The sequence below is a fragment of the Mya arenaria genome, chromosome 4, assembly GCF_026914265.1.
Source record: "Mya arenaria isolate MELC-2E11 chromosome 4, ASM2691426v1".
NCBI classification, from domain to species: Eukaryota; Metazoa; Mollusca; class Bivalvia; order Myida; family Myidae; genus Mya; species Mya arenaria.
The window spans coordinates 64,406,032-64,432,911 of NC_069125.1; the positions used below are offsets into that span (position 1 = coordinate 64,406,032).

General features: G+C 34.7%; 2 protein-coding genes across 9 annotated transcripts in view; both read right to left on the bottom strand.

Annotated features, from left to right (window-relative positions):
• Positions 1–6,282: 6,282 nt before the first annotated feature.
• Positions 6,283–9,882, bottom strand: LOC128232605 (uncharacterized). Its single transcript, XM_052946266.1, has 2 exons — positions 9,163–9,882; positions 6,283–8,159 (listed from the first exon to the last, which is right to left on the bottom strand). The coding sequence occupies exons 1-2, from the start codon at positions 9,218–9,220 to the stop codon at positions 7,831–7,833; spliced, it is 387 nt and encodes a 128-aa protein (XP_052802226.1). The 5' UTR covers positions 9,221–9,882; the 3' UTR covers positions 6,283–7,830.
• Positions 9,883–11,453: 1,571 nt separating this feature from the next.
• Positions 11,454–26,880, bottom strand: part of LOC128231476 (dentin sialophosphoprotein-like) — a 29,154-nt gene continuing 13,727 nt past the window's right edge. For 6 of the 8 annotated variants that reach the window (XM_052944354.1, XM_052944351.1, XM_052944352.1 and 3 more), the window contains 6 exons: positions 20,476–21,943; positions 15,513–15,940; positions 15,079–15,237; positions 14,440–14,721; positions 13,872–14,144; positions 11,454–13,546 (listed from right to left, as the gene is read on the bottom strand). In XM_052944354.1, the coding sequence (XP_052800314.1) occupies positions 13,373–13,546; positions 13,872–14,144; positions 14,440–14,721; positions 15,079–15,237; positions 15,513–15,940; positions 20,476–21,943 (2,784 nt within the window). In that variant the 3' untranslated portion in view covers positions 11,454–13,372. Of the gene's footprint in view, positions 13,547–13,871; positions 14,145–14,439; positions 14,722–15,078; positions 15,238–15,512; positions 15,941–20,475; positions 21,944–23,559; positions 23,655–23,684; positions 23,767–26,880 lie in introns of those variants that run through there. The other 2 variants (XM_052944356.1, XM_052944357.1) reach the window with 2 other exon arrangements.

Here is a 26,880-nt window from a genome sequence, read left to right on the forward strand (position 1 = left end):
GTTAGAAATTGCTTGTTTTAAAATATTTACTTCTGCAATCCAATTTTGTTTATTTTTTAGCTTATCAAGAATACAATTAGCGTCTAAGTTGCCCGAATTCGAAAGAATATCGTTTATGTATAGTATGTTGGAATCAATCCAGTTCTTAAATAGAAGACTTTTATTTTTTATTTTTATGAGTTTATTACCCCATATTATTTCTTTTCTAATATTGAAGTAACTTTTGGGTGTTTTCGTTTGATTACTAGTAACTGGAAGTTGCTTAAACTGAATCCATATTAATAACAAATGCTTATAGAACAGTGTGATTTTGTTTGTTTTAATAGGTAAAGACTTAATGGAGTCTAAATTCATATGAAAAATAAGAAAATTCTTTCCAAATTGGTCTAATATTACTGATGGTATAATTTTCCAATTTGCATCAACTGTATTAGTCAGATTAATCACCCATTTTAATGTCATTGTTTTAGAATAATATTCAAAATCTGGCATCTCTAAACCACCTTCAAGTCTGTTTCCCATAACTGTTTTACGCTTGATTTTATCTTTTTTTCCACTCCAAAGAAATTCAAAAACCATGGAGTTTATAGTCTTTATAATTGAATCAGACGTTACTATATTTTGAGCAAGATATACAAGTTTTGGAAAAAGTAAAGATTTTATAACAGTTATTTTGCCAAAGACAGTTAGATTTCTTTTACTCCAATTATTTATCAATTGTTTACATTTATCTATTTTTTCATTCCAGCTTAAATTTATACATTCATGTTTATCATTTCCAAAATATACTCCAAGTGATTTAACGTATCTTGACGTAAACTTTATGTTATTCATAATATTACTTATATTATTTTTTGATTTGCCAATCCAAAGGCCTTGGGTTTTTTCCCTATTTAGTTTCAGTCCAGAATAATTTCCAAACTGATCGATTATATCAAGAACAATTGGTATTTCATTGTGATTTTTTAAAAAGACAGTTGTGTCATCAGCGAGTTGAGTAACTTTAAGATGTTTCCCTTGAACTTTTATACCTTCATATTTTTCACATTTTCTTAACTGTGTTGATAAGACTTCAGCTACTATAATAAAAAGCAACACAGAAAGAGGACAACCTTGCCGTACACCACGTTGTAGTCTAAATGAGTTTGTGATCAATCCGTTGTTTGCAATTTTTGATGTTATGTTACAATACAGAGTTTTCACCCAATTAAGAAAGGAGGGTTTAAATCCATATTTATTCAAAATTTCGAACAGGAAAGGCCACTCGACTGTATCAAAAGCTTTTTTAAAATCTAAAAATAGAATAGCACCGTCTAAATCAGTTAAATCCGTATAATCAAATATATCATCTATTTGCCTAATGTTAAAACATATATTTCTATTTTTTATGTATCCTTGTTGGTCTTGACTTATGATGCTTGGTAAAACGGATTGAAGTCGTTTTGCTAATACCTTTGCTGCTAACTTATAATCAATATTTAAGAGAGAAATAGGTCGCCAGTTTTCAAGATTTTCTGGGTCTCCTTTTTTATATAATAGCGAAAATACACTTTTTTTTGAGTAAAAGATAATTCACCTTTTTCATAACTCTCATTTAAGGCTGAAATAACTAGGTCTCCAATTAAATGCCAAAACGTTTGATAAAACTCTACCGTAAGACCATCGAGTCCAGGACTTTTGTTAAGTTTCATATCATTAAGTGCTCTTGTAGCTTCTTCATAAGAAATTTCTCCCTCACAATTATCGGCTAATTTTGAATCCAATGTTAAATCTAATTCGATATCATTTAAATACTGGTTATAATGTTCGTCGTTTTTAAAGTTTGATGTGTATAAATTCTTATTATAAGTTCACAATTTGTTAATGAAAGCCCATGCTATATATTTCAAGTCAACACATTAATTAAATTACTAATGCAATAGTGCTATGAATGCTACCTTTTAAATTCGCGTACGAAAATGTTTATGGTCTGTGTTTCAAGTTATCTTTTCAGAATGAATCAGAAGAACAAATAAAATGTCTTTATAGACTTTGTTTAACAGTATGATGTCGTGCATTTAGAGAAAACCAAATTGGATTCGTTTGATGATCCGTCATTGATGTTTAAACATGTAAAAGACAACACCTTGAGAAGTTGCAAAGTAAATCAGGGAGTGTCGTTATTTCCATAAAAAAAATAAAGTGTTGTCTAAATTGGAAATCTTAGACCTTAGTCATGATACTTGCTTGTGACATTTTACGATATCTGATAGTTTTTACATTGTTTATGTCTTCCAGTAAGATCACGTTAACGTTATGATAACATTGACATTTTCGATGTTGTTTATGTCCATCAGAAGGATTTTGTTATAGGAACTTCTCTAGAGAATAATATTATTGATATTTCATCACACAATAATTATAGTTGTGCATCTTATAATTGATGGTGATTTTAATGCCAGGAAAGGGAAGTTACCAGATATACTTAATTTAGATCCATATACATTTGATATTACTGGTGGTGAATACCCATAATGATCCCTCTCAGCGGTTTCCTGAGGAAAATAATGCAACGAATAATTACGAAGTTCGATTTATAGAAATGTGTACATCTATGGAATTGTGTATTGCAAATGGAACATGTGTTAATGATGCTTATGTTGGTGTACTACTTGTTACATCGAAAGTTTTAGTGTATCCTTACGAATACAGTCTTTCAAATTTGTGTGAGTTTAAAGTCATTGACGTTGATCCATTTACATTGCTCTACCACATAATCTGAGTTCATTTATGTGACAAGAAACGCGAACAGCTATTGAATTGAAAAGGACTGGTGCATTTACACTAGCCAATATTTATTGTATGCACATATTAAAAAAAAAACTCTTATTAAAATGACATAATAATTACAGGTCCAACTAAGCTGTGCCAAACCAAGTCCCATTATATTGTGATGTACATTCTTGTATAACAATGAGCTTTGTGCTACGGTAATGACGTATTGTTTTTGAATGTACATAATGATAATAACACAAAAAAACTCAGAAATTTTATAAGACATAATTTCAGTGCGTATTTAATGAGTAGGTTATGCTAAATCTCGAGCTCGAGTTGGATGATACATTTTGAGAATAAGTCTTACTCTGATGTTCGTATTAATAATCAAACACGAAAGGTGTCTTATGTCGTCTTTGAAGCTGCAGATAGTTGTAACTTTGTCGTTAATAAAAAGAAATATACAGCTCAGGATATTTTAAAACGAGAATCCATAGATTAATAATGACCGTCATAAGGTACTACAGAACCATATGCATGATAAAAACTATTTTAGAATAGTGAAATCCACAAAACACACACATTAAGATGGTTTCTAGAAGTAGGCATAATAAAAGAAGTTTTGAACAGTAGTTAAGTCGTTTAAAGGTGATAATACAATGTAGTTAGAAACTCTTGAATTTACGTTCAAAAGACTTGAGGTTTTCTGCAATCTGTTAAATGAAATATTCTGAGGATATATAAGATGTTATGGGAACAAAATATTCGGAGCGGAGGTATTTATGATCATTTCAAGAAGCTGGACCAGACCATGAGTTAGAATGTTGATACTGATGATGACATTGATGTTGGCCATTTGCATAGTAACAAGGATATGTTAATGCTTGACTTATTGGAGAAAAATGTGAAAATAAAAAATAATAATGGTGCATGCACATTTCATAATATTTTGAATGAGTACTTTGAATATGCAAATAATGATAATTTGAAAGAATGATAGTACCATAGCTGATATACAAGTTATTTGTTGATTTTATCTTGGTGCTAATAAGTGATTATTCTGTGCATTTGTGGACTATAGGAAAGCATTTGATTTTGATAACCGTGTGGTAGAAACTATTGTGCAAACTATAAATTGTAAATGCATAAAAATAAGATATAACATGTATTATAAAGCCAAGTCGTGTGTTAAAATAAGTAACTCATTGGGTAACTTCTTAAGTAGACATATTGGTGTACGTCAGCGTGAAAACTTGTCTCCTTTCTAGTTTCCGATATTTCTGAATGATTTATCTCAGTTTGTGTCAGCAAAGATTAAAGGTTTAGCTCCTGTGTCTATCTATCTTTAATTGCCATTGTAATAATAACATTATTTTATGAGTATCATATTATATTTTCTTCTGTTCAATGCAGAAGAAACAATTTATTAGCTGAAAATCAAGTTGAATCACAGCACTAAATACAGTGTATGATTATTGTTGTATGTGTGTAACAACCTGATCATTTCATAAATTCATTATATTTATTAATAAAGCGCGATCATGTTCTGCCCGTAGTGAATGTTCTGTCAGTGTCTTGTTATGTATGTTACATGTATGTAAATGTTTAAGTTTGTGACGTATGAAAGTAGTTGGTTCAGTATGAGTGATTTACCTATTTATAGATTTATAGAGGGCGCTTTTACTAATCAATTTACCCGTGCTAACTTTCCCGGTCACTCATTCCTGTACTGAACACCGCAACCAACGGACCACTATTCATTGTTTACGTAAAGTGTTTAATATTCTTGCAAAAGAGTATTTTGCTGCCGGTAGGTTAGATTGTTATTTCATATTAGATCGAGTGTATTGTTTTACTATTATTCATTATATATATGCATATATTGTGTAATTATCATTAATTATTGTGTTATTATTAAATACTACTGCAAAAAGGTGACGAATCATCTTTTATATTGCAGGCTTCATCTTCAACATCTACAATAAATATATATTCAAGACCTACAAAGGCGTTATATTATACCCCCGGTTACATGTGTGATCTGACTGTTAACGACGCTATAGCAAAAGTTATTGTATTTTGAAAACGTAAACCAAATCATGTTGTTTTATTTTTTTATAATCATATACTGATTTCGGCATTATTAGCTTTTGTTAAAAAATACATTAGAAGGTCTTAATCAGTTCTTTTATCTGACCAATAGGGGATGGCCGATTTCTAACGTTGTAACACAAACTTGTGGCCAAACTCTATTGTATAATAATCCTATTTAGCTATAATTTTCGTGTTCGAAAATATTTAAAAGTAAACTTGTTTATATGCAATAAAACATTTAAACCAATTGCTAATTTTAATAATTTGCAGATTATTTATAGTTGAACCCGCTTCGGTTAAAAATAAATTTAAAACAATAGGAAACCACGACAATAGCAAGACGACAATAGCCTTGGGCTCGAACCAAGACTGTGGAAATAGTGCTGCATGCAAACATTTTTGTAAAACATACATTTTTTAACGCTTAAACACATACCAGTATATCATAACTATAATTTCGAAAGTTCTGCATCGTTGAAATTGATATACATACTGTACTCTCTCTCAACATTGGAAGGAAAAATCTACGTTTTTTTTCATAACCTTCATGTAACAATAGTATTAAGCACCTTTTACAATATTATATGTCATAGATGGAGGTTACTTGTATTTGTCATAAAGTCGTCCAAAAGGCACATTATTGTGTATGTACATTGTTTCTGTTCTATATTTAATCAGTAAATATCAATACCGGTATGTCTTCCGATATTTATTACTTTTTATTAAATATAATTTCCCCAATAAGGGCATGGAAATGAGAATCACAATGTTAAGCCTCTCTACAATTATCCTGGTGACCAGTTGGCGTATTTGTGGTCGGAGGTGCGGTCGCCATGCGTTCTTTGGGCGGCAACCATGGTCGCCTTGAACAGTGACCCGGTCCAGCAGTTTGGAAGCCAAGTTTGAGTGGTCATCCGCTATGCCATGATGCTCGACCGGGTCCACTGTTATATTTGCATTTAAATTGTACTATACTATTTTACTTGTGTCCAAATATAGCAATATTTTGCATTTTTAGAGAAGTCCTTTGCTAGCATTTGATACATTCAATACTTCAGGGATTTATAATAAGATGCTCAACTAAATATGATTGTGACAAACGTTGTAGTTGGTACATGATTACGCTCGACCGAAAAAACATAAATGTCGGCCGATTTTCATGAAACTTGGTACAAAAAAAATCGTCGATGACTGGTTTTCACTTGTTGAATAAATTTGTTTAATGATCCTGTTATTTGTTGAGTCCAAAGCGGACACATGCGTTTTGGCGCTAATTTTCATCATGAAAACCACGCTCTCTCTCATCATACGAACACTTTTGTTTTAACCAATTTAATAACAATAAACTCATACACGTTCAGAATGATTGTTAGTCATAATAACTTTAAAAAAAAGACAAATGTATATCGATACTTTTTATTGGTAAAGCTGCACTCTTTTACAGATTAAAATTACGAGCAAGGTATAACAATTAGCGTTGAAACCCAAGAATAGACAAGGGTACAACATTTTTTTTTTATCGTAACAAGCATGCTTTTTGAAACAAAACATGTAAACATATTGTTAAATTATGGTGAGTGAAGCCCACAAACCTGCGCCCGATGATGTAATACTGCTTCAAAGGCACACATCAACGTTAATTCCTATATATTTTACACGCACGCATGGTCCTTCTTTTCAGAATTTAAACATTCCATTAATAAAAATCATATTGCAAAAAGTAGCATGTTCATTTCAGGCAATGAGTTTTTTTTGTTTTTGTTTAATTATCTCTTATTCAAATCCTCCACACGAATCATTTTCCGACGTCACCGATAGCATTATCACATACTTGCCCGAGATATAAGTGTTTTTGCCCGTACTGACATGACTTGTGTTGCAGTTGTGTGAAGTTTGAAAAACATATCACATTCGACATTCAACAATTAAAAAAGAATGCCGTGCTGGCACGACATTGACAATTCAATATTGAATTTCATGTTGGTATAATCTTTTAATCATAATATTCTTGCATTCATGTAGAGGAGCTGATGTTGTTAACTAACAATGGTGAATAATGTCAAATATCATCAACAGACTCTTATTCTGGAATATGGATAGAGCATCAATAGAAAAAGATTGTTAAGGTCTTCTATAAATATGCTAAAGTCTCTCATAGTGTCCACTTCAACGAGAAATCTATTCAATGTAGCTGGAAATAGTAAAGCCTCAATCCTGAAAACCTAACTGTTTCTTAAATATAAACTAAACTTATCATATGTGAGCTCACAGCAGATTCGACTAATTTAATCCACAAATTAATTCTTACTTACAATGCTAAACGCTTTTTCAAAATCAACGAATGTAAATCCAATTTAATTCTCCTCAAAATGGTAGAATCATGTAGGATAAAAAATAAAATCAGAGTTAATACAATATTTACTAAATCCAAACTGTAATTCATTGTATTCGTTATTATTTATGCACTTTTACTAATTCTAGCGCTCAAAGAAATGAAACAAATATGGCAACTCGATGAACAAAAGTTATTCACCTAAGATAAGAAGGATCTGGACGGTCTCCTGTTTGTGAAAACAGGGACAATAACCCGTTTACATCTTGCCTTAGGACAGACACAATTTCAGTTGGGAATGTGTTATTAAATATCTTCGTCAGATATGGAGCGATACATGATTTGAAGGTATTAAAACTCGTACGAGTGTTTGATACTACATGTGTACTTACAATTACAGTACCATGCTAAATTATAAGTACGAAGATCCCCCCCCCATCATCAAAAAATCATTCTTCCAAAAAACCATCGTTACACAGCACTTTTGATAATTGCCAATTGTCAGATCGTACGCATAATCACATGTCAATATTGTTTTACTATTTAACTTAACAATACTCGATTGCAATAACACAAGCACATTTTAGATTGAACACAACAAAAAAGTTGTAGAAATATAGTGTACACTATCCGGTATTCAGCACTGTCAGTTAGCACACGTTCACTTTGCACGTGCACAATTTCCCCCGGTACACAAGGTGTCTGTTTACTTCGCACTCGACTGGAACCCAGCTCTTGCACTGGTAACCGAACGTTCGAGGAGGACACTTGTCTAATTGGAATCCAAAATCCACAAACGCAAGTCCTGGATGAACACTCTGGCCGCCAAGGATCTTTCGATCGCGCCCGTAGACAGGCCCGCCCTCCACGATGGTGCCGGCGAGCACGAGGCCGTCCACGAGCGTGCTGCCCTGGGTGTACTGCAGCAACTGGAGCTGGATGAGGCGGTCCATCCCTCCGTTCGTGCTCACGGAAATGCCTGTATAAGATCAGATCACTGTATGAATCATTGTGTGAGATATCTACATGTAGTAGTAAAATTTAATCGTATCAATGGCTGGCAATCAAACCAATCACATGTAAAGAAAGAGAATTATAAAAAAATCTACTTGCGAAAAGCGAATCTTTATCTAAAATGTTTAATATTTTTGAAATGAATTATTGATTTCGACTTTATAGTTTATACACTTCCGTCATTAGGGTTCAGGTGTCCAAGACCTTGCTTGGCAATATTTCTTGCGTCGAAGTTGTTATTTCTATGCCAACCGTTTTGTATTTTCTGTTTCAAATACCGATGGCGTTTTGGAGTGTGTTTTTTAAACAAAAAAATAAACTGTTTTTTTTAGATAAACTCATTCACCCAATATCACACTAATACCATCTGTATATATTGATAGAGACTGAAATACGCTTAATTTTCGGAAAAAATAGTGAAGAAAACGAAGTATTGACACGTTACGAACGAACTTCTGACATATTACGAACGGAATACTTACCGTTTTTTTTTTTAAATAAACAATTCATGTTTGTAACGTTTAAGCAACTTAATCATCATAATTCAATCCATAACAATTTATAATCAAATCTTCAGCACATTGAAATTGAATACAAGTTCGCATAAAATTATGAAATGCTATAGCCGAACACGTTTCAAAAAAGAACCATTCCGAACATGTTGAGACACATGAATGATTTGCATTGCTAAAGACTAAAATGATGATAAACCATTTCCCTATAACATGTGTTTTATGGGAGGTCCCTTTTCCCGTCCAGATTTATCAAATAACAACTAGACCGAGTCGTTGATCGTTCTGAGAACTAATCAGTTAAACATTTGGACGGAGTTTTGCCGCTGAGCATTCGCGTCTTCTAAAGTGCATGCTTATATTTCAAACACCAAGGTTTTAAAATTCAATTCGTCTATATTTCTTCGAAACATAGACGAACTAATGCACATAATGTTGGAGAAAATATATAATTACCTGTACAAAGAGAGATCTGTAATATCAACACAGTGACAAGAAGATCAGAAAGTTCCATTTGGAAGAAAGGTACCGTCCATGAAATGTCACAGCAAGATATCCAATGTTTTATGAACAAGTCAACGTAACAAGATATATGTGATTATGATTCTATTAAAATGATATGAAAATGTCATCGCTAATACATCACGTAATTAAAAGCCATTATATTTCAAACTGTCATATTTGTTTTTCACTTTGTACAAATTCAAAAGCCATTTAGAATAACATAAAGGGATGACACTCAGTCCAGACAACATCGCCTAATGTTATGTTTACAAGCTGACAGTTCACACGCATCCGACTTACAACAATTTTCGTCTGATTGTGCTCGTACACTCACACATTCCTGGCTGCATTCTTACAATGTTGACCGATGTGTTTCCATGCATTGATGCACGATGTCCTAGGAACAAGAACATTGTTTTCCTTGGTCCGCATGGTCCGTCCCCTCAGCATCAGAGCTGTAAATCGAGGGGACTCAGGTTACTGCATGTATGGTCGTCCTGAGACTTTGCAAGTGCGCAAACCTCTAACATGTGCAACCCTAGAACAATTCCTTTGTTCGCCGTATTGTAGTTTGTTTAATTAAACGTATTATTAGTTCCGTAAAGGGTATCGACTGTATATGTCGTATCAATTTGAATCTTTATGAGTTTAATACAGTAGAGTAAATTTCCATCGTCATCGAAAAAAACATCGTTACACTTTTAGCGATTTGTACGTTATTCTTTCAAGCAAATTTCTTATGAAGTGGTTGTTTTTCAATGACTGCGTATACGCTTAAATATAAAATCATGAGGTAATTTTGAACATAGACATTATTTAAATAAGGTTACAAGCTTCCTATATATCTTTTACCAGTACTATGACGGAGGTTCACTCTACAATCTGTTCATTACCTGCTTCAATGATATAATTGGTACACAAACTATTAAATGCACGGCCATGTCCTATCTTTGTAAATGGCAAAAACAAAGTGTTTTTATTGTGTCAATTAGTCAATAACCATAATTACGTCAATGTGGCTGTTTTTGCGAGATTTACGGCATGTACCAGGATGTTCAATGTTTAGCCGGAACAGCGATTTTACACTAAAAGTTTGGCCAAGCTTGTAACATTAAAACGCGCACACGTGTTCGTTAAATGAAGTTGCGTGTTCTTTTTGTAAATTTTGTTTTACATTACTTAATTCATAGACACAAGATGAAGGGCCTTATTAGGTTGTCGTTACAGGTGGCGCATTTACACCGAACCAAAGTGTTACTCTAAACACTCTATTAAATGGTATTTTCGGATTCTAGTTTTTCTATTAGCAAGTTTGCATTCATGCGTTAGTGTTTAGTAAACCTTACCAGCCTACAGTTCTTCTTCAGATTTCCCGTGACGAGCTGGTTAACATACCAAGCTGGCCAATGTCGGGACCCTCGTGACATTTCTGTATCATGACTTGTGCAACAAACAAACTTCGCTTAATAAGGGTCCGACGATGCACATTGACGACACAACCTAAGATACAGGTACATGGCTTGATCTAGAAAGCGTTTTTGTAAATAGCAGCGATGTCTCCATTCCCCCCAAAAATACTTGTTACATAAAAATGAACATTATTTAAAGAGCTAACGTGTGCGCAATAAATATTTAATGTCAGTTGTCAAGGGCATGAATGTCAAGAAAATCGGTCGAAAGCTAATTGACCATCAATACGGTATGCTAACAACGCAGTTTCAAGATTTACGGCTGTTTCTAGAGGGGATCTTGTTTCCGGGATGGTGTCACCCAAAAAAACACCAGGTTTACCGTTAGGCTTGTTCGCATCATTCCAGGGACAGACTTGGGAAGCTTAAAAGGTAAAACACCTTTCAGCACACACGAGAAGCACTAGTTAGTCTAGGCTCGCCTGTTATTGGACAATACGTTATACGTTTTAGTTTGGCATATACTAAGCGATTTTTTTCAGTCGGCTTCTGTAAAAGTCGACGCGACATCAATTATGTTATGTCAGTTGCTTTATAAGTCAATTGGCAAATATTAAACAGCAATTGTCCATAACATGTACCTTCAGCCATATGTTATGTTTGAGTTGTTTTAGTTGTGCGGACTGAGTAGCAAACGGTTCCGACCCTTTTACTACATTGATTTGCCAACGTAAAAGTTGATCTTTCAAACATTCTGAAGGCTATGATATAAATGGAACAGACTAAAATCTTTGTTATTTCCATAATTGGTCAGTTATCAAAAAGAGACAAAGATTGTTTTTATTGCTATCACATTTTTTTTTATTCATAACAGACAACTTCATATCCTATAACCCCATATTTCAATGGTGAAGAACATGGTAACAGCATGGATTGGTAGACTCACAATTACAATAAAACTGTAATAATGAACACACTGTGACAGAGTGACAAACTCTCTATGATCATTTCTTAACTAAATCATACCTGGTACAGTGATATGACTTATACAGAAAATATACAAGTACCTATAAATAAACTAAAAATAATTATAATAAATACATGTACAAAGGTATAGCACCGGAAAAGGCAATGTAGTTTAATCTAATTATGAAGGAAAAGATCCTTAAGTAGTATTTTAATACATTGTATTATGCATCAGATTATTGAAAGAAGGTCAATTCTGTGGTGGATAAATTATTTAATTTCACATCTTTTCATCAAGCTTGAACGAATTATTCCTTTGAATCCAGTACAGAATAACTGAACTTGTGAACACAATATTATCAATAAATAAATGACCAGCATTTACAAAGCAGGAACTTCAACAAAAACTAAGTCAGGAATGTTAAACCTAATAAACTAAGCCCATCTACTACTTGCTACTTAACACGAAACACTACACTGACTACAGTATACAATGTGAAATAGAACAGCATGCCATAAAGGGTTGTACAGTCGAAACCGGATGGCTCAGTATAGCTTGGCTCCATTTCCTCATTGAACTTGATGAAAAGGACCATATTTTTCACTCTATGTAAGCACTTGGCTTGATATTTGCGAGGCTTGAAGTATTCAGCTGGTCCCTGGGATATCAAGCCAATGGTTTCGACTGTATGTGCTAAAACATGAGATGTCACAGTATCTGTGTCCCCCTTCTCGGCACTCATAAACAAGTGTTAACTAAAAATGAATATCACAGTTGAACAGCTGTTAAGCAGTGGTATTTTCATTTCAAGTTGTAAAATACATGAAAAAGAGTTTCTTTGAACATTCAGATTTCCATTTACATGGTTAATTCATGGTTAGTATCATTAAATATCTAGCAAAAAGTTTCACACTTAAACTCGAAAAAGTAGCAAGAATTATTCGAGAGATGATAGAACCACAATCTGAAAATGATCAAGGACACCTTTATGCAAACAGAGACGATACTTTGTTCTTTCAGAGCCATGTTTTCATAGCATATAATTTAAGATAAGCTTGCCATCCATTAGGAATAATTGAATTTCTTAGTTTTAAGTTTATCCATTACGCAATCATAAAAAAACTTCTATTGCATGCAAAAATTTAAAAATATTCATAAAAGCAGCAAATTAAACGGCAGTGTCTTACACAATTTTGCAATAAGTTAAAACTTAAGAATGAAGACTGTTCAAAACATAATGATGTCATCTTAAAATTTCACCTTCTCTCACAACTGGAGAGAAGATTACGAAAGAAACCACAGGAGCCAGTAGCTGATTCATCTGAAACCCAACTCCTGTGGGGAAACACAACTTCAGAGGTGGTCCTATCAAACTGCAAAGCATGCATGTGACTAAAATGGCAAAACAAGGATCTGAAAAATGGAGTCTGGGGATTGTCTTTTTAAAAGGTCCTACCTTGGGCAGTATTAAAACCTTATTATATTGCTTTACTAGGAAACGTAGGGGTATCATCATTATTCTAAGACAATCTTGTTAAAACATTGTCACATTCTTGAGTTGTTTGGCTTCCAGTTCCACAGAGTGTTTAATGGACCATACTCATATATTCTATGTGCTTGGCCACTGTCAGGTTGTTTGGCTTCCAGTTCCACAGAGTGTTTAATGGACCATATTGGTATATTCTATGTGCTTGGCCACTGTCGGTTTGCTTGTGACAAACAACTATTATGCAGCCAGCTTTAAATTGGAATCTACACACAACTTAAAAATATTTTGGTCAGTATATCACAGCACTGGGACATTGTAATGTCTGTCATCTTCAGCAATCAGGGTGACGCAGTGCCAGGAGTCTGTTCCATCCTCTGGGAAATAGGCCACAAAGTCCTCCTCGTGGAATTGGTGAAGACGTAACACCCGGATACGCACACCCAGGCTGTATCCCAGCAGGCACATCTCCACCTGACAAACACCAAATGTTGTTTTTTTCACATATTTATAACAGAAAAAATTAAATTAAAGAATACAGCAAATACTATATTGATAAGTAAATATTTCATTTTTGATATGAAAAATGCATTATGTTTTATTTTCTTATGCTCCCAAGTTCTTTTAAAAATATAATGCATCTTCAAAATATTTGAACAAGAATTACATATTTCTTAAAGACTTTGCCAGTTGCAAATAATATGAACAACAATATTTATTTAATTTTCAACTTTGACCAATTCCATATGGCATATACATATTGATACCGCTACCAAGTAATTTTCATCAGTCACTATACCTGTTCGAGCCCTCCTGATTGTCCAACCAGGTTCAGATGGTTCCTCACAAAGCCCGCCACATTCTGGGAGCTGTCCCTCGCAAACAGCAGCCATGCGAACACAGGCACGTTGTCCCCCTGCTCCATGTTGCCATGGAGTTGGAGGGCACTGAGCGCCATCAGCAGTTTGGCCCCCTCCATTAGGCGAAGGTCAAGGTCAGGGTCAGAGTTTAGCAAGGTGACCAACTCCTGTGCCCGTGATGTGTATGTGGAATGTTCCCCCAGGGTCTCCATCTAGCAATGTACACATAAGCAATTGTTAATTGTTTGAACTGTGATAATTGAAACATACTTTCTAAGTGAGCATCTGAGTATCCCTGCCTTAAACAAAACTACCAGTAACCAATTACCAATCAATAAAGGATGAGGCCACACATTGGCCTTGCAGGCTCTTAAGTTAACACCTTGGACTATGAAACCACTGGAATCTATCTATTAACAAATGTACAATCTTGTTATCTATCCTCTGATTATCAATCTGGTAGATAACTAAGCAGTTTATAGAACAAGCTTTCACCAGGGAACATACCATTGCATATAGTGTTGACAAACAGTTTTGCATAATGTGCAGTTTGTTTTCCTTTGTGTATGAGATTCGTTTTGCAAAGGTCCATTTGCGTATCCCTGATGATTTGTTGTGGTAGGCCGAGGTGAGCTGCTGTAGTGTCGAGTCCTTGGAAGCCCAAAGGTGCAGGGGAGGTAATGCATTGGTGAGAGTCTGGAAGAGTGTGCCACGAACACCACAGTAGTTGTCCCCCCTGATACGCCTCAAGTAGCAACACTTGCAGTGGTCTGGGATCGCTCGGTATGCCTGATGTGTAGTACATGTTCGGTAACAGTTACGGTACATGTGTGGTATTTTACAATATCATGAACTATGAATAGCACAGCAAATTGTATGACTGATATAAGTGATATTATTTCATTGATTTTTGAGACAAAGTAATCATATTCTAAAGATGTAAGGAAGTTGTTCTCCTATTCACCGATGAATCTATTATTTTGCATGAGTGAAATTATTAATACAATACAATTTTAAAATTAAGCTCAAGTTCAAACTGTATTTGTAGGAATCAACTCTAAACAATATTATTTGGCTATGAATACAAAGTAAAAAGATGAGAATGATACCTGACACAAAACACAATATGGTGTCTTGTACACCTACCTGTCTGAGGGTATTAGCCTTCTGCGTATCACCGCGCCACTCACTGTCTGCGTACTGCTTGATCTCCACTCGCTCTCCAACATTATTCAATGATGGGGATTGCTGTGGAACAGTGACCTCCTCTTGGCCATCATTGGAGTCATTGGAGTCAGTTGTGCACTGTAGAATATAATGCAATTATGTTAATGCAATAGTTATGGTCTGCCTGAAGTGTCCATATATAATATAACCAGGAAGGGAAAATGTGAGGTACAGATGTTATCACCTTGCAACTGCCTTAACAAATAGTTCCACTATTGATAAATATCAATCAATAGTTTGCCAATTACAAAATGTAGAGTAGGTTTAATATAATGATGTGTCAATGACATCAAAGGTGGTAATGACTTTTATCTGGTTTCATTAAGTAATTTAACAGTAATTGAGTATCTCACCATAGCCGAGGGTAAGCTGTTTGTGTGTGTAGACAGTGCAGTGGTGTCACTGATGGGGGAGGCAAGAGGGGCGGTACTGAATGTGTCACTGCTCTCACTGGTAACATCCCTGTTCTGAACCTCATTCACGGCAGCCTTGTTGTTGTCTGCCTCTTGCAGGGCCTCAGTTACATGGTGTTGATCGTAATTATACTCTTCAAGGACCTCACTACCATCCAGGAAGGACTCATTGCAAACTGTTTTCAAACTTGTGGTGGAGTCTATCATTTGTACACTTGTGTTGGAGTCTATGGTTTGTAAACTTGTGGTGGAGTCCATGGATTGTGCACATATAGTTGCATCATTGAGCTGTGCATTAAAGTCGGAGCTTCCATTCAATGACTGGGGCTCACTGAGCTGTTCCTCTATTTTTGAGAGAGTTGATGTTCCTGGAAAATAGTTAATATTCACTCTGAATCATTCTGTTTACTTTTTAGGATTGTAGAATAAATGGGGACATTCCATAACGAAAGCAGAACTGTCAGTAAGTTAGTCTTTGTTACTTTAATGTTAAGTGAAACCATAAAGAAATTACGTATTCAAAGTTATGCAATTTAAGAACAATAATTTGTTTTGACATTTAACTCAAATATCACAACTACCCAGACAGAACTAACAAGACCATTTTCAAAACTATAAAAAACAGGAACAAAATGATAATGGCTTGTAACGAAACGACATGAGTGATACATTTATGACCGTTTTTGAAACTATACCTTTGAGCTTCAAAATCTTATTGTTGCAATGTTAATGATGTCATGTTGCTTTATGTTTTTTGACGTTAAATTTGTCATTGTCTAGCCTTATGACACCTTGAGTGAACATGCCATCCTCTATTTATCCAGTGTAAAAGGGCATCAAGTGGCGCAGGAAGTTATGTTCTGCTATTGTTCTTTTCATTTTCTCATTTGATAGAAATTACACAACAACTGTATACTTTCATAATGACGTCAAAGGTACTAGGTTCTAGCTTGGAAAGGGAATCAATTCAATGAATACAATCCAGTTTATTAGATCAGGGTTCCTACAATCATGTCTACTCTAAAATGTAACATTGGTATTTGAAGACTGCGATGAGTTATTGATTGCCATATTTAGATTGGCAGGCACAAGATTGCTCCTGATGTTGACCCACACTCATCCAATAGGCAAGGAGACATTCACCAGGGAATGTTCCCGTTATAGAGGGCTCAATATAATGAATGACTTGGGACATAAAAATTGTTTTTTGAATACTAAGGTGAAGTGGTTTTATATGTACAAGAATCGTCTAATCTACCGGTAACAAATCATCTAGCATGCATGATCTGCTGCAAGAAATACCTTGGAAAACAGAACTGTACTTACTGAGTTCTACATCCATAAATGTACTATAAAATCTACTATACCACTGTATTTTATAACTAGTTTGTTTCAATACACAATTTACACACTAAAAAATATCCAGCAGTGATCACTTGAACAGCTTTCAAGATTTATCATCCTCATTTAGCCTGATTTCTATTCATATGAGGACTGTGATTACACAGGCTGATAGAAGGCCGTCATAATTGATGCATTATCTGTATCTTCACTTATTTATATATTCAAAGGCTGTAGAGTATTACAAAGCTACACAGAAACAATTACAAAGCTACACAGAAACAATACTATCAGTAAGCCATTGAATGTAAGGTTTAGCCAACACATAATACATGACTGTGTGTATTTGGCAGTGGTTCATGGATAAGAATTCAAGCATTAATCTTGAGATTAAGTATACCGGTACATTGTATGGGCAAGTGAATTTTGGCCATATTGCCTGAACTCAATATTTGCTTCATGAAACACATTTTTTAAGTTTGGACCTGGGAGGCCAAGTAATTAATTTAATTCGCATAAAATTTGTTTAATTAATTGTACATTTGTTTTTGTTAAAGATTAATGATGACATTTTTTGGAAGATGACAAGAACATTGTAAAGAAAGAAAATAAATATTTGTCGTTCCTTAGCATGCTTAAAAATAACACACAAACGATTTTATGATACATATTTAACAGTTTGTCACCTTGTTGTAAATTTATCTTTGAAACATGACAACATAATTTATTTATAGAGAAGTTTACAACATTTTTGGCAATCTGGTGTTACCGATATGGTTGACTACACGTCAGTTATTCCCCTTTGAATATACTTTATTGTGTTCCCCAAAAAGCGATGCCAGACATGATGCAAATAAAACGTAAAAATAATTTAAGCCAAAACATCATTCTAGCACAAGCAGAAGTTTAAGAGTTTTTTTTATAATGCATCATTCCTTTTAAAGCATGATCCTGTTTAACTATAAACTTGATATTACTTGAATGTAACATTGAATACCGGTAAGTTTGGTATTGTTTCACTGTTTGCAACAAATGAATAATAATATTGTTAAAAATCCATGCAACTGTAATAAAAAATCTTAAATAAGATAACAGATAAATAAGTAAACAGTTTTATCATGTTAATAAAATTAAAAAATTTGAGCCTTGAGTCAAGATTACCTACGATTATGGAATTACATGAATATTGCATTAACAAATATAAATGCATTGCAATGTATACATTGACTGGATGAGCATAATCACATGGTGTTTTTAATTGATACTGTTAAAAGAATACATATTGCATTATATCATGATACAGATCTAGCGCATCGCAAAATACAATGCGATCTGTATTTTGGCGTATCGTTACACCCCTTTATATTGTACACATTGACTGGACTGATAAAAGAATATTTAAACAAGAGCTGTCACAGTATGTGACGAATGCCCCCGAATGTGACATTGACCTATGAACAAGGTCAGTACATGAAAAGTTGATCTTGCCTTTACATGTCAAATACATATGGCAAGTTATTTTAAAATGCCTCTGAACATAAAAAAATACCACCCATACTTGACAACCAACACTGTTATGTCCTTATATTCAGAATTCCCTTGTGAATAAACACTTAGTGTATCTTTCACTTTAGAGGTAGGGACATGGGTCTTGCACACGACACGTCGTCTTGGTATGTGGAACACATGTAGCAAGTGATTTTAAAATCTGTCCATACAAGGAAAAGTAACAGCCCGGACACGACAACATATACTCTATGTCCTTATATGCAGCACTTCATTGTGAATAAACTCTAAGTGTGACCTTGACCTTTGAGGTAGAGACACGAGTCTTGCACGCGACACGTCGTCTTGGTATGTGGAACACATGTGGCAAGTTATTTTAAAATCTGTCCATACAAGGGAAAGTTACAGCACGGACACGACAACCTATACTCTATGTCCTTATATGCAGCACTCCATTATGAATAAACACTAAGTGTGACCTTGACCTTTAAGGCAGGGACACCGGTCTTGCACGCGACACGTTGTCTTGGTATGTGGAACACATGTGGCAAGTTATTTTAAAATCTGTCCATACAAGAGAAAGTTACAGCCCGGACACGACAACCTATACTCTATGTCCTTATATGCAGCACTCCATTGTGAATAAACACTAAGTGTGACCTTGACCTTTGAGGTAGGGACACAGGTCTTGCACGCGACACGTCGTCTTGGTATGTGGAACACATGTGGCAAGTTATTTTAAAATCTGTCTATACAAGAGAAAGTTACAGCCCGGACACGACAACCTATACTCTATGTCCTTATATGCAGCACTCCATTGTGAATAAACACTAAGTGTGACCTTGACCTTTGAGGTAGGGACACTGGTCTTGCACGCGACACGTCGTCTTGGTATGTGGAACACATGTGGCAAGTTATTTTAAAATCTGTCCATACAAGAGAAAGTTACAGCCCGGACACGACAACCTATACTCTATGTCCTTATATGCAGCACTCCATTGTGAATAAACACTAAGTGTGACCTTGACCTTTGAGGTAGGGACACGAGTCTTGCACGCGACACGTTGTCTTGGTATGTGGAACACATGTGGCAAGTTATTTTAAAATCTGTCCATACAAGGGAAAGTTACAGAGCCGGACGCACGGACGGACGGTGCGATTTTAATATGCCCATCTTTAGGGGCATAAAAAACAAAACAACTACATGTATATTTATAATTTGTTTGTCATTCATTCCCAACTAATTTGTTAACTTAACAAACTAATCCATGGCACCCATTGATGCTTTGCTTTGTCTTTCTTGTATTGGAAAATAATGTATATTGGTTTTGTTTGCATCAGTTGACGATTTTTTTACAACAATAATGCACGCTTTTTTGTACCTTTAAACTTGTATCATGTACTATAATTATCATTATCAATATTTCTTTTTGTAAAAATCATATCAATACTCCAACTTATATTTTACAATGTCATGAACTCTATCCCTTTATTCATCAGAAAGAGTTCAAAATCCTGCAACGTTTTCTGCCTTTGAGTATACACTCATTGAATGGCTTGCCAGTCAATAGTCGAATATCGGCCTCGGGCAATAGTTTACTTGGGTTTCGGGCAATAGTTCACTGGTCCTTCGCTAACCTCAAGCAAATTTTTTGACTATTGACCAGAAAGCCATTTAAAAAGTGCTTTATTACATTAGAAAATACATTTTTTAAGTATTCACAATAATATTTCATGTACCGGTAAGAAGTTGATGGTTGTTGATGATGTGAATAAAAGTGCACCAGGCAACAGATTTTAGAACTGAACTTTATATTTCCACTAAAGATATCCCTTGTTCAATAGACAAACACTAGTTGAATAACCTTACAAGTACAAAACACATAACTTTGAAAGAGATTGATTTTAAATTATTAAGAGTTTTAACATGAACAGTTTTCATACTTTTTACTTATATTTCAAAAGTAATTAAATACAATTTGTCAAAAGTAATCTTTCAAACTCCATTCCACTTAGCAAGAGTAATTGTTTATGTCATCTAACTGTGTGTACCTACCCAGGTGTAGATGGAACTCATCCTCGTACAGGCTACCATCCAATTCCACGCTGCAGTTGATTGAGCTAGTGTTGAAGGAGGTCGTCCCTATCCCGCCATTTGTTCCTGGGGGCAGGCTGCAGTTCCCAGTGGGGATTGGTGCCCCTTGGTCAGACCCCTCTGTGTACACCAGGTCCATCATGTTCTCAACGTCCCATGACAGGTCTATACTACCATCACCCATCTCACTGGTCGCCCTTGACTCACTCTTGTTTCTCGACTCACTCTGACTTCTTGACTCACTAGTACTGTGCGAGTCTTGTGAAGGGTCGTTATCATAGAAGACTCCATGCTCAAATTGTCTGACACGGATGGATGGATATCTTTGAAAAATTTCTTTTAAAATATCTTGTCCTGGGTCAGTTTGTAATGTAGAGTATTTGTTAGATAAAGCTTGAATTTCTTTACTGATGGTATCAAACTCATCTTCAACACCGTGAATTTCATTCTCAATTGTGTTGAATGTACTTGCATATACAACAGGACCCTCACTATGTTCAGAATTAAGCAATTCCAGTTCCGGCGAGCTGATCCCAGATATACTGTTTCTATCACTTCCTGACCCAGTCCTTTTATGACCTTGGGAGAAAGACTCTGGTGAAGACCGTGAACTAGAATTTAATGACACACTTTTACTTTGTGAAGCTATCTCACTCAGCTTCAGTTTCAACTTTTGTGGACACACACTTCGTTCAGGTGACTTATTTACTGGCTTATCATATGGCAAGGGGGATAACTGTTCCCTTTCCTCATCAGTCCCTGTTGGGTCAGCAACTTCACTATGTAAATCAGACACATCTGACTTGGTCGACTGATCATTGACTTTACCTTTGGATGGCACAAACTGATTGCTGGAGGATGTAAACTCATCTTCCGATGGAGGAGTTAGTAGGGCACTGCTAGTGCCAATATGTGGGTCCACAAACAGGTGATCTGGCACGCTTTTGGCACTGTGATTGTCATTAACCGCACTAGAATTGAAATGATTTTCGGAATCTGTGTATAGTTTGAAATTCTTCTCGCACAGGGAGGTAGGGCTGAAGTTGCCTTTCAGGGAATTGCTGAGCCTATCACCCCCATCCTCACCCCCATCGTCTTCTACATAACCACTCTCATCAATCTCGATTCTGAGCTGCCCGAGGTCCCTGACCCTTATTCCGCCATCTTTACCTTGCTGTTCCCCAGGCAGCCCCTCCCTGATCTGACCCCCTAACAGCGTCTGTGTCTCTGTGAGACCATTCTTCCCACGAGTGAGATTCCCTTTGATGTGTTCAGTGTTGTGTGATGTAAGCTTGGTGGGGTGGGTCTTACGGTTGCGCAGACTGGGGGAGTGTGGGGGCTGGTAGAGAGAAACCCCGATGCCGGCTCGGTAGTAGACAGGGATGTCCGCCAGTGAGGACTCCTGGTTCCCCATCTCAGCCTCACTCTCCTGCAATAACACAACAGTGTCAACATAATGGCTTTGTTTTTGTTCATTACAATGTGTCTAGATACTCTTTAGCAGCCAATTGAATACAACTACCAGTAGCCATATTGTTTATTGATTGGTCAATATTTATCCAATAATAATAAGCTGGACATAATAAGTATAAGTAAGAAAATTTTAGTTTAATGGAATTTATAATACATATTGTATGCATTATTTTACTGTAAGGAGTTTTGATAGTTTACAGAATTGATGAACCATCAATTAATCAACATGTACCAAACAATACTTTAGTCTGGACTGTGAAATAATCTATAAACTGGTATGAATCACACTGGAGTCCAATCACAGTCCAGTCTGTTTCCAGGGTAGAAACCAGTCATTGAAATTAGTCTTTTGGATGAACAAGCCTGAATTCCTCCTGCTTGGCATTAAGTTATTCTCCTGCTATATAAAATCAAAAAATTGAGCAAGCCAGCATTTTTCCAGTGCAGGGTTGGGTGTTTGTGCTATTAAATTTAGACCAGTAAGAAACCATAACTATTTTTCATTTAGGCAAACAGATCAAATGGGATTATGTTTTAGTGTAGATGATGAAATGTACTGCATTGTCACAGATGTAATATTTCACGTAATTGCTGTAAATATGTATCAAGAGGTTTTAACTGTCCTTTAATTATGATATAATCTTACTGTTGCCTGCGGAAGATAAGCTTTTTTTCTACAAATTGAAGTTTTAAGCAAAATTAATATTGATGTGTTTTGCAGTGGAGACATTTTTGGGAAGCTGATGGGCACCCATTAGCCATGACAACCTGATACTATCAGACACCTGCAATCTGGCTACAAAAATATTAGTTTTTGAATTTTTTGTGTCATTTGATAAATTACTTGTCACTATCCTAGACAGGATAATTGTTGAAGAGATACCTGTGTCAAATTACTCTTATATATCCATTGTAAATTATATTGCCATGAAATAGTCAAACTTTGTCCCTCAACTTTTGTAACAAAAATGTAAACTATGTCATGTTCTCATACAAATGGAAGTCATTACTTAAAAAGTCATATTTTGTTACTTACTTAAGGGTAAAACATGATAACAAATGCCTTTCATTCTGGTGTAAATTTGTCATAAATAGGAAATAATTTGTAATATAAGTCAACTGGATTTCAAGTTGCTCACTTTTTGTCTACATTTACTTAGTGATCAGACTCACGCCTCTGCCAATGGGATCGGACAACCAAACATTCATACAGCATATCAAAACTGACAAATTTCTACATAGTAACGAAAACAACCACCAACTTTCCATTTAGTCATTAATTGGTTTTATTAAGTGAGTGCTTTTGCATGTGGACTAGCTAGTATAGAGACATTCGATAGACATTTCACGCTAAACACAGAATTTATTTTTTAGTTTCGAAACAACCAGGCCTGCTGACTTAATTGTTTAGGAGACCAAAAATAAATACTATAACCAATCATGTAAAATCTGGAATTTTTAGAAATAAAAACACACACTGAATTTCTGACTAACAATATTATCTGGTCAGAAATATAGAGGTTAATAATTATATACATCATATTAAAAAAACAAATGGTAACTTTAACCCACCTTTAACGTCCAATTTAAAACAGATACATTCATAATTAGTTTTCAGGATCAAACATATTCAAACAACCTATTCTCTAAACTTAACTTAACTTAAATACATACAACCATTCAGGAAGTAAAGTTACCTTCTTTGTAATTCTCCAACATGCACACGAAAATACACTGTTACAATTTCCCATGTTTAATTTCCTATTTTATCATACATTTAACATTACTCTAAACACTAAAAGTCACACGAATCACCTATGAGCTGTTTCAAAAACAAAATTTTGAGATAAGGGTTTTCCCTAAGTTTCTGTTTTGTATCCAGTTTTGAAATCCATTTTGCAATACAATATAAATAGTTTTAAACAATGACATTCAATAAATAAGAATCCAAAGATTTTTTTATAACACCCAGCCTCAGTAGATAGAAAAACAGTGTTTATAGGGTGCATGTTTTTGTAAGACAATCCGGTTATCCAGAGGCACTGAAGCTTGAAGCATTTAGGTGACCAAGATCCATAACAAAAGATGTCAACCAACCACAATCCTTCCCAACCTTTCCCTTCGTAACATACTTCAAACGTTTGAATATCTAATTGCAAGTATATCATTTTAATAAATCCATTTAACATTACTATCATTATTAGATGAAAGAAAAAAGATAAAATGTTTATTAAATATTAATAACACAAACCTGGATTATCCTATTGTTTTCTTAAACAGTGTCTGTTTTTGTATATACAGATTTAGCATTGCAGGATTTTCAAAGATTGGGCCTATTATATAAAACTTATCTAATACAATTATAAATAATCAATATCTATAGAATAATAATGGTCTTATATCAAAGACAAAATTGATTGCCTTGTAAAACATGTTCTAGCACAGAGAAGACTAACTGACATAACCAAATCATACGAGAAAGGAAATCATTTTTTATGAATTTTAACACAATTATACCAATAAGCTTTGGAAAGAACTAATTATACATTTATTAGTTGGAAATCCAATTGATTTGTTTGTGCAATGTGTTCATGAAGCTCCAATATACATGCCATCAACAGCTTTAGACACTTGATTTAAACAACAAAAAAGTATTATTCACAAAATTTCATGGAACTAGAATGGACACAAAATTTCATGGAACTAGAATGTATACAAAATTTCATGGAACTAGAATGTACACAAAATTTCATGGAACTAGAATGTACACAAAATTTCATGGAACTAGAATGTATACAAAATTTCATGGGACTAGAATGTACACAAAATTTCATGGAACTAGAATGGACACAAAATTTCATGGAACTAGAATGGACACAAAATTCATGGAACTAGAATGTATACACATTTTAATGGAACTAGAATGGACTCAAAATTAATGGAAATTGAATGTCACCTTAGCAGGATTTTCATATATATTCTAATTAAAGTAATATAAAAGTCCTGAACAGGCTTCCCAAGAAATAACAATGTGCCTTAACTATTGCCTTATTTGTCTCGTTACAGAAATAATTCATGCCTAGAATATTAACAGACTGTAATAAATGAAGCCTTTTCCTGGGCTAGAAATATTGGTAAAATAATTGTTGGTGGGATAATTTAATTCCAGTGTATGATGGCATAATGGCAAAAACTATTGATTGTCATAGTGTTCAGAAAATTGGCCTCATATAAACAGATAAGTCAATGTAGTGAGACCCTTGGAAAACAATAACAACTTCAGTTATGGCTAACAATGAGTATGGTGATTACCATGAAGACTTAAAGACAATGGTGCTTCGTCAATACCTCCTATTTACATAATTATTGCTTCTCCAAATGAGTTTTAAATAATTGATTGTGTGAAAGACATTCAGTATATATTCCACATTCATATTAAAGAATCAAGGAAACATGTACCAAACTATATGACAGTATGTTTCACTTATATATCAATATACTGTGAAATCATTAATGTTCGTGGGGCATTAATATTCGTGGTTTTCGTGGGTTAGGTGATCCACGAATTCAAGATCCCACGAAATACAAACCCTTTATTCACTTTTCCAATTGCCTTGTTACGTACATACTCTAGTATATTATTTACAGAAGTCGCAGTATACAGTGTTAAAACCTGTCTCACTGTATAACTTACGATCATTATTTTGTTAATATATTATAACTGCCTTTAACAAATAATGAACCAAATCAATTAAATGTGTTTTATGCAGCAAATGACAGTTATAAGCACGTGTTTAAACATGTGCTGTTAATGAAAATCTCCAAGTTTACAAGATGTGCGTGATGAGTGTCTGTACTCGATTTTTTTATTTAATGAAATAATTAATCGATTACTAGTACATTGAAGGTTACTAAGCACCGAACGTGACAATATACGCACCTTTTCGGTGTTTTCACAGTTTGCAAAATTCTTAATTGGCATTAAATGGCTTCCCCTATCTGTATTTATGATCAGGGTACATCTTCTTTTATTACCTTTATTCCCAATTAAATCGACATGGGTATATGCACTAATTGGCATGTCGTACCACATTAGCGAGTGTCATAAACCGAGTGACGTAGAAGACGGAAATCACGGGCCAGCGCGTGGATATTATGCAGACGATCTAGGACGATCGCATCTTCGATTTTTTTTTCAAAAATGAAAATCCACGAATTTAAGTACCCACGAAATTGGTTTTTTTTCGGCAAACCACGAAATTTCATGCCCACGAACATTAATGATTTCACAGTAGTATAATTGCTTAATTATGGCTATAATTCATGGTACTTAAAACCCTGATTACAGGAAAAGTCAATTGACTATTGCATACTGAATACAGAACAATAGATCTCAACTAGATTAGAAACAAGTTTTGGATATAGTGAACATTAATATCATGATACACAGTAATGGAACTACAGAAATAAACACTCAATCTGACTTCCTTGAATTATTTTGATATTAAAAGTACACTTAAGCAATTTTTAAAACTCATACAAGTTAAACATTAAAATGTAATACATGCAGTTTCATAATGTGCTATGTCATGTTCTCTGGTATGGTGTTATTCATCTTCACTTAAGTGTAAGCAAAAATGGAGGTTGTCTTCGCCAAACACTGCACCAGAGAACATGACATAGCACATTATGACCCTGCAGCACTCTCAAAAGTCATATATTACTATTTGTTCACTTTGAAGATGCTTCTCATTGCTAGAATGCCTTTTGCAACATTGCATCTGTTTACAGAGTTGAGCAGTGGTTTTTAATTAATAAAATGCAAATGTAACTGAACATACATGTTGATATACATGTAATATTGAAATACTGAAACTCAAATGCATTGAAAAC

Excerpts from the sequence above, each read along its gene's own strand:
- LOC128232605 (XM_052946266.1), bottom strand. The coding sequence starts at position 9,220 with ATGGAACTTTCTGATCTTCTTGTCACTGTGTTGATATTACAGATCTCT. Across the intron at positions 8,160-9,162 it reads ACAGATCTCTCTTTGTACAG|GCATTTCCGTGAGCACGAAC; the intron begins GTAATTATATAT and ends GATCTTATACAG.